At 44.9% G+C, this 8528-nt stretch overlaps 1 protein-coding gene across 2 annotated transcripts in view; it reads right to left on the reverse strand.

Annotated features, from left to right (window-relative positions):
- Trpm1 (transient receptor potential cation channel subfamily M member 1) overlaps positions 1-8528 on the reverse strand; it is a 115754-nt gene that overhangs the window by 21101 nt on the left and 86125 nt on the right. Inside the window, exons 19-22 of one of the 2 annotated variants that reach the window (XM_028776739.1) lie at positions 8228-8359; positions 6264-6392; positions 3397-3648; positions 705-879 (exon numbers count right to left, since the gene is read on the reverse strand). In XM_028776739.1, the coding sequence (XP_028632572.1) occupies positions 705-879; positions 3397-3648; positions 6264-6392; positions 8228-8359 (688 nt within the window). Of the gene's footprint in view, positions 1-686; positions 880-3396; positions 3649-6263; positions 6393-8227; positions 8360-8528 lie in introns of both variants that reach the window. The other variant, XM_028776738.1, reaches the window with a different exon arrangement.

Here is an 8528-nt window from a genome sequence, read left to right on the forward strand (position 1 = left end):
ATAGTGATAGCCAGTAGATGATAGTGACAGCCAGTAGATGATAGTGATAGCCAGTAGATGATAGTGATAGCCAGTAGATGATAGTGATAGCCAGTAGATGATAGTGACAGCCAGTAGATGATAGTGACAGCCAGTAGATGATAGTGATAGCCAGTAGATGATAGTGACAGCCAGTAGATGATAGTGATAGCCAGTAGATGATAGTGACAGCCAGTAGATGATAGAGACAGCTAGTAGATGATAGTGATAGCCAGTAGATGATAGTGATAGCCAGTAGATGATAGTGACAGCCAGTAGATGATAGTGACAGCCAGTAGGTCAGAGGTAAAGGGTAGAGCCCAGTGAACCCTTTCCATTTCCTTGACTTATCAATAGTCCTGGTCTGGTGTGGGCCCTGTACAGGTAACTATAGCTGTTGTGGGTTAGTGAATGTAATAGCTGGGGCTACATCATATGATGTCACAGCCAACAGCTCAAAGGATGTGAGACTCAGAACTCTAGAGAGTAGGTTTTAGAGAAAAACGGCTAATACTTCAAAAAATCTACACTTTAGTCTGTACTTATTTCTTCATAAAACCATCCAATCCTGTGGCAGAATGAAAAATACTTTACTTCCAAATTAATGTGTGCTCTTCCATTAATTTGGAACTGATCATCCGCCCTGGAAGCAGGGAAGAGAGTCTTACTATGAATTCTAGTCTTACGGTCTATCTGGTCTGCAAACACCTCCCCATAGATCATCCAGTAGGGCATGTAGAAGATGTTTCGGGCCAGTTTCCAAGAAGGCTTCTCCTCTGGGTGCAAGATGGCTTGCCGAGCTACACCAAAACTCATCAGCACAACCAGCATAATGACCACAAAGTACAGCATGTCAATCATCTGCATAGGAAGAACACAAGTCTTACAGTTTGACTCCTGGACCAAGTTCACACTGGCTCATGCCATTGTGCTCTCCAAAGGTGTCAGTGTCACTTTAGTTATGATGAAGAAAGCTTTCCCATCTTTCCTTCTCATCCACTGGCTTTGATACCCTTTATAAAGAAAGCATTTGTCTTATTCCAGAACCTGGCTGTCTTCATCTGCACAGGATCCTTGTTGCTTCTCTTTTATTGCTGTTCATCACTAGGTTGGTTCTAGAATGCCTCTCACAAAAGGCTTTTGAATTATGTTTTTTTAGTTTGTGTCTAGAATGCCCAACACTAAAGGCCATGTGTTAAAGGGTTAGCTTTCAGGTTGACATTATTGATCCCCAGGATGAAGATGAGACCTTTGAGAGATGTGGCTTTTTGCGAGGTCCTTAAGGCATCAGGATGAGGGCTTGACTTTGTCATCTCCCTCTCTCTTTTCTCCTTGCCTTACTCTGTAAGCATGCTTGCCCCAGTGTGTACTCTTACATGAAGTAGTCCTTTGACACACACCCAAAGCAACAGGCTCAGCCAACCATGCCCGTGAGCTGTAATATACATTTTCTTTCATAATTTGTATTTTATTATGGCGACAAAAGCCACATGACACACCCATACACAGATGCTCTTCTGGTAATTATAACTGCAAACAGAGAAAGAGCTGGCCATAGTGGCATACCAACACTGAAGACAGAAGAGACAACACTTGAAGAAGAAGAGGTAGGGGAGGGGGTAGTTTGTGAATTTTAGGCTAGTTTGGTCTACATAATGATTGCCAGGCCAGCCAGGGCTAGCAAAGACCATGTCTTACAAATGACAAGGAAATAGAGAAAGGAATGACTCATATCAGAAAACATGGGAGGTTTTAGGAGCAACAGCAAGAAAAGATGCATCTTGGAAATAAAAGCATGAAGAATTGTGAGGGCACACATGAATGCTGAGGGCTCTGGATGCTAAGCTGAAATAAATTCCATTTCCTCCCTTTTATGTGGTGCTATGGATTGAACCAGGGCCTCATATGTGCTGGGTAGGTACTGAGCCACACTGCCGGTACTAAACTACTATAACTCCCAGTTTAGACAAAAACACTTTTCTATGTATATTAGTGCTTTGCCTACAAGTCTGTCTGTACCACATACATGTAGTGCCAATGGAAGGTGTCAGATCACTTGTGACCTGAGTGGCAGACAGTTGTGGGCCAACATGGGGCTGCTTGGTTTCAAACAAACTCAGAGTCTCTGGAAGAAAGGCCAGTGCCCTTAACCATTTAGCCTTCACTCTAGATCCTGTAATCTTTAATTTTGAACATCTCTGAGTATAAGAGTTCTTATTGGAATTAACTAAACCGTATGTCCTGTAGCTCAAATCAACTGGATTTATTAAGTTAATAATTATTATTCCGTTATCCCATTAGTTGACTGTTATGCAACATAGAAGATTGCCTTTCTTCTGAGACTAGTCCTAACACAATCCATTTTAGTAGTCAGGAATAACTTGCTGGTTTGTAGGTAGTCTCACATTCTGTGAACTGTTTTGAAGTAAATGTCACCATGGATTTTTCCCACACTAATCACCCAAAGAACATAGCCACCCCAGGCTAGAGGACATGAGCCAGATTGCTGGGTTACAGGTAGGGGCCAGCCTGTCACTGTCACTGACTTCTGCCAAAGGCCAGGGAGTTATCAATCTGAATTTTACTATGAGAGCTTTCTAAAATGGATGCTACTTCTTAAAATATGAAATCCAGATCCTAGTGTGAATTACCTCTGTGATGGTTCTAGCTTCCAAGGTGCAGAGCAAGTATATTGAGATACAACTGTTGCTGGATTATTTTTTAATTTAAAATTATTTTATCTTCTGGGTATGTGTGCTTTGCCTGCATGTATTTCATATAACGTGTATATAGTGCCCTCAGAAGTAAGAAGAGGGCATTGGATCTGCTGGGACTGGAATTACAGATGGTTGTTAGCCACCGTGTGAGTACTGGAAATCAAACCCAGGTCTTCTGGAAGAACAGCCAGTGTTCTTGATCACTCCCCAGCTGCCTGCTATTGAACTCTTACTACATCCAAGAACTGAGACAGTTCTTATGTCCTGAGACAGCAAAGCAAATTCTTAGAAAGGTGAAAGACATTTTCTTTTCTCTTACTATTGAAATATAATCAGGACATAATCAGAACAAATTTGATAAATACAGTTGATCATACTAACTTTAAATATGACATGGAAGAAGGAAGATACCATGTATCAAGCCCCTGGTACACGGTGAGAGGTAAATGTCAATGTAAGGGCATGTGTAGGAAATCTGCAACTCATGCTTTCCTGTTGGAGTTTATGAAGATGTCAGCATGCAGGCAGCATGCAGGGCAATTGCATACATTAAGCAAGCTGCAAAGGGAAGACTAAATGAAATCAAAGGGAACCACACCCTAGCTTGGTCTGGTGTTCTAAAGCCAAGTTATCTGGTTACTCATAGGGAATTGTTACTAACCATCTTTCCAATCATCATCACATAGGGGCCAAGATATTTGTTGACACCAAAGATGTCTAACACTCGGATGTACCAGAGGATGATATCCACGCAGTAGATGACCCGGCCATAGCCCATGTATGGCTGGTTCTGGAGGCGAAGGATGGCCCCAACCATGAACATGGAGATGGCCACAAGGTCTGTGATGTTCCAGTACTCCTGAAGCCATACTTTGATTTTCTGGCTGAGTTTGCCTGGTTCTGACATGAGGATCTGTAAGTAAACCCCAAAGAACAATAAGCTGAGAAGGTCCTATTAGAAATCTTATCTTCATTAGAATCTAGGAAAGATAAGTGTGCCTGGATAGTCCAGGGCATCCGGGGTCTTTGTGGCTCAAGAACTCTGCACATGAATTTTTCTGGCAGAGAGTATATCTAGAGGGGGAAATTCCACAGAATCCTCTGTATTCTTAGATGCAGGGATTTCGTAGACTCAGGAAATGCCTTGCAAATTGTCTCCCTCTGGCTGTAATTAGAGCAGCTGCCTTTTGATTCCCTTTTTAATTATCTGGACTCGTGCCTGTTGGCTGACATTCCAGAACTGTACAGAAGGACAACTCTAGAGCAGGGACAAGTCCTCTGTTACCACAGAAGGATGACCCACCTGGCAGAGAATGGCTGGATGGGACTGGGAAACTCAGGCTTGCCAAAATTCCTTCTCAAGTTGGACATGAGAAGTCAGGGAAAGTTGAACCAGATTTTCCCTCCTGTTTGAGATATCTTTTTTTCTGCATCACCACTGACTAAAAGGACACTTCCACAGAGTAAAGTGGAAACTATTCAGCTGGCAGTATGTGTAGTCATACACTTAAAGTCATGGCAGGCACAGCGGAGGCACACAGGGTACGAGGCAGCCATGCCAGGGTACCCCTTCAGCTTTGGAAATCATGGGGAGATCCCAGGATTCCAGGGCCAGTGGGGTGTTAGCTGTCTGTCAACTAACACAGAAGGGTGTGCTGTCTCAGCAGGCCATGTATGCTGACTGACAGCTGTCCTGTCTCTCTTGTGACTATAGGCAGGATCCAGATCTTGATGGAGGGATAGCAAGTTGGGTCAGTGGGTAAAGGCACTTGCCATACAAGCCTGGTGACCTGAGTTTGATTGTCCGGGACCCACTTAAAGGTAGAGAAACAAAAATAGATTCCCAAAACTGTCCTCCGACTCCTACATGTGTGTCCCCTCACCCCCGCATTGTACATGGTATGTAATGGTAAGACAGGCCCCTTGGGAAGTCCTGGATGTAACAGCCACAGAAATCTAATGCAGCCGAGACAGAGGAACAGTAGAAGTCATGCAAGAGGGTGGGTTGTACAGGGAATTCCCAGCACTCCTGATGGCTCAGCTGTCACTTGACCGGAGACATCAAGCTTACTCTACTGGATGAGGTCAATAGTAATTACAAAATAGCAGTATTCGTTCTATGTCCGTAGGGAAAAGGTCAGCAGTCGGTACTGTGTGGTTTTTCATTTTAAGCTCCTGTTCTGCCTGGATAAAAATATGCTGTTCGTGAGTGAATGTGGATAAGTTCAGACTTGTGAGTGACAGCAGAAAGACCCATCCTCGGTGGCGTTTCCTCCGCTTCCTGCAGAACTGCCTTTTTGGCTTTTTTTCCTGTGTCCTGTGTAGGAGTGTGCCTGTTCTTTTTCTGCACTTCCTTTAGAATCTGGGGCCCTCTGCTTGCAGCAGATGCTCTGGGCCCCGCCCAGGTTCCCTGGAGCCTCTCACCAGGTGGGCATGCCACCCATTTGCTGCAGGTGCTGCTGTAGGGCCCACACCTGCTCCATTCTGGGAGGCCTGCCCCCTTGGGTAATTGGAGTCACCGATGAACTTGGTGCCAAACAACTGATGTGGGTAAGAAACTCCTCTCTCTTCTTTCAGTTTTTTTCTCTCAGTGGGATTACATTGAGAAAAGCCTCTTTCTGAAGCTGCACCTCACTCAGCTGCTTCTCCTCTGACCTCTTTCCCTCCTGCTCTCGAACCAAGAACTCTACTTCCATGCACCCCTTGAACAAGTGTCAAGTTCCAGCATAAATGCCATTCCCTGGGCTGAGGAGGAGGATCTGTGGGTGAAGTGTCTCTTGGGCAAGCACGAGGCCCTGAGTTCTAGTGTCCGGAACTAACGTAAAATCTGGCTGTGGTGGCGTGTGCCTGTAACCCTAGCTCTGTGAATAGGGCAAGAACGTTGCAGAGATGGAGAGATCCAGAGACTTTCTCAGCAGCCAGTCTAAAACAGTGAGTTTCAGGCTCATGTAAGAGACCCTGCTTCAAACATGAAGGTAGAGAAACGATCGAATAAAGCCAACCTAAACTAGCATGAGCAAGTCTGCCCACATGGATGGGTGCATTCACACAGACACACTCACACACATGCTCAAACACACATGCAGGTGAGAGTGTGGGTGTGCATGTGTGGGACACACACACACACACTCACACACACACTTTTTCAAAAGTGCCATCTCATGTATCCCTCAGTTTAACTCACAGGTCTCAAAAGACAGCCAAAATTTGTGCCCATTTGTATGTACCTTTTGGCTCATCTCAAGTAGCTGGCCATGTTTGGGATAGCTAATTTATACTCTCAAACCTAGTTTTATTATCGTGTCATTTACTTTGCCTTGTGTTTTTGAACTGTGAGTTGAAAGTCAGTCAGAGCGAGGCGGTGTATACATCTGAAAGAAGCAAATAGAGTGCCTCGTAGATGCTTCCCAGGGAGGGAGGCTCGCGAGGAGCCATCATCTGCAGAAAACTCTGCATTACTAGCGTCTGAAGTTGAACTCAGCAGTTAGTAGCAGAGATGGGAGGGGGACAAGCCTTTTCAATAATTACCTCTCGTATTTTCTCTAATGCCAGGCTCACAATGTAGGATATGACGATCCACTCTTGGGGTGAGGGCCATCCATCCATCCGCACCAGGATGACGTAATTGAACAGTAGCAAGTAACCCAAGTAGGAGATCTGAAGAAGGAAAAGATGGCAGATGTGTCTCTGGGATGACATTCAGTGCTTCATCTACGAAAGGTTTCTTCCCATAGACTGACCTACTTAGAGGACACCCTTCCTTCATGGTTATCACTGGTGCAGAAACTGAGGTAGCCTGGGGGCATCCTATACTTTGGTGCAATACAGGCTCTGACATAGACACCCCATGATCTGCCTGACTATACCTTTCTTACGAAGTTGTAACAATCAGTCATATTATACAAGGAACCCTTTTTTTGGTAGTTTGATGTTGTGTGTGTCTTATTTCTGGGAAAATGGCAAGGGTGATTTAGCATCCCTGCCTCACACAGCTTGCCCTTAAATCCCCCCACTGTAGATGGACAACTGAGAAGTTAGAAGAGACGCCATGTGGATGAATTCTCTGTGAAGACCCACAGTGATGGCCTTCCTCCCTCCCCAACTCCCTGGTTTCCAGTGACGGGCCTGTGGTATTCTGTGGCCACAACAAATTATTTTTTTGACAAGGAGAAGGGTAGGATTGGGGTGGGTCGGGGAAGAGTTGAGGCACATGGGAAAAGGGCACAGCTGACAGCACGTTTTTTGCAGCTGGCTTTCCAGAATGGTGTTGTGCCCAAACTACTGTGGCCCCAGGCATGACTCTGGGACTGCTCCAATCTGTTCTTGTGTCCTGCCCTGCTCTTGCAACGGGTGAGCCTCATTCTCCAAGGAGTTTAGACAGACCTAAGCCTGGAAACGACCTGCTGTTTCCAAGCACATCTGTTTGGTGAGGGCTTTAGAGAAGATAGTCTTCGTTAACTCTGAGTGTGTTTATGATCTGGGTTCAGCCTTGCTATTGTTTCTGTTGGAATTGCTCCCATTAGACCATGTGTTAAAGGCTTTGTTCCCAGCCTGTGGTGCAGCCTTTAAGAGCTGGGGCCCAGAAGGAGGCCAGTGGGGGTGGGCCTTCTGAGGGAATACTGGGACTGGAGCACCTTCTCTTTACTTTCCTTTGTTCCACAGCTGTGGGAAGTGTGGTTTCTCTCTGCCACAGACTCTCAGCTATGATGCACTACCTTACCACAGGTCCAAAAACACCAGGAACAACTGACTAGGTACTGAAACATCAGTACCATGAACTGAAAGTCCCCTGTTCTCTTTATAAGTTGATTAGTTTGGGTGTGTATTATAGAGATAAAGCCGACACAACCTGAATTCTTTTAATATCCATTTCTAGTTAGTGGGAAAAAAAAGGATCTGTGATTATGCTCTTTAATTTATTAGTCTTTTTTGTTTAAAAACATTTTCTTACATTTATTTTTAAAAATCTTTCTGTGTGTGGGTATTTTGCTTGCATGTATGTCTGAGTACCATGTGCCTAGCATCTGTGGATGCCAGAAGAAGGTATTGAATGCCCAGGAACTGCAGTTACAAACAGTTCTGAGTCATTATGTGGATGCTGGGAATTGAACCCAGGACCTCTGGAAGGGCAAACAGTGCTCTTAACTGCTGATCCATCTATCCAGCCCCCCCATTTTGTTTATCTTAAAAACCAAACAAAACTTCCCTAAGTTTTAATTACTAACAGCATTTTTAAAATCCTTTAAGGATAGAACATGGCTATTTTGCTTCATGACGTCATAGGGGCCTCGGATGGCCAATATTCTTACATACATAAAATACATATGACAGTATGTTGGGGTCTAATATTAAAGCCCTCAGCTGGTCTTAGTTCTGTTTTTAGCTTAACGAACTTTTGGACACCTTTTGAAACTTTTGAAAGTTTTCTTGATTGCAATGTAGCTCTCAGTATTCCCCCACATGACCAAGGGCAATCGTCAGGAGGGCCTTACTGTGTAAAACCAGAACTTGACAATGGGCGCATTGTAGAATTCACAGATCTTTGTTCCAATGGGAATGCTCCTCTGCTTTTTGTGCTCGTTCTCCTCATCTCCCTTTCTCGAGCCAGCATCTGCATTTGCATCCTGGAAAACAGCACAGTATATGGCAGGTGGTCTGCAGGTGGGAACAGGCCATCTCCAACACCTGGCACCTGGGCTGCAGGTGGGAACAGGCCACCTCCAACACCTGGCAGGCGGGCTGCAGGTGGGAACAGGCCATCTCCAACACCTGGCAGCTGGGCTGCAGGTGGGA

This window comes from Grammomys surdaster, unplaced genomic scaffold, assembly GCF_004785775.1.
Source record: "Grammomys surdaster isolate TR1022 unplaced genomic scaffold, NIH_TR_1.0 271, whole genome shotgun sequence".
Lineage (NCBI taxonomy): Eukaryota > Metazoa > Chordata > Mammalia > Rodentia > Muridae > Grammomys > Grammomys surdaster.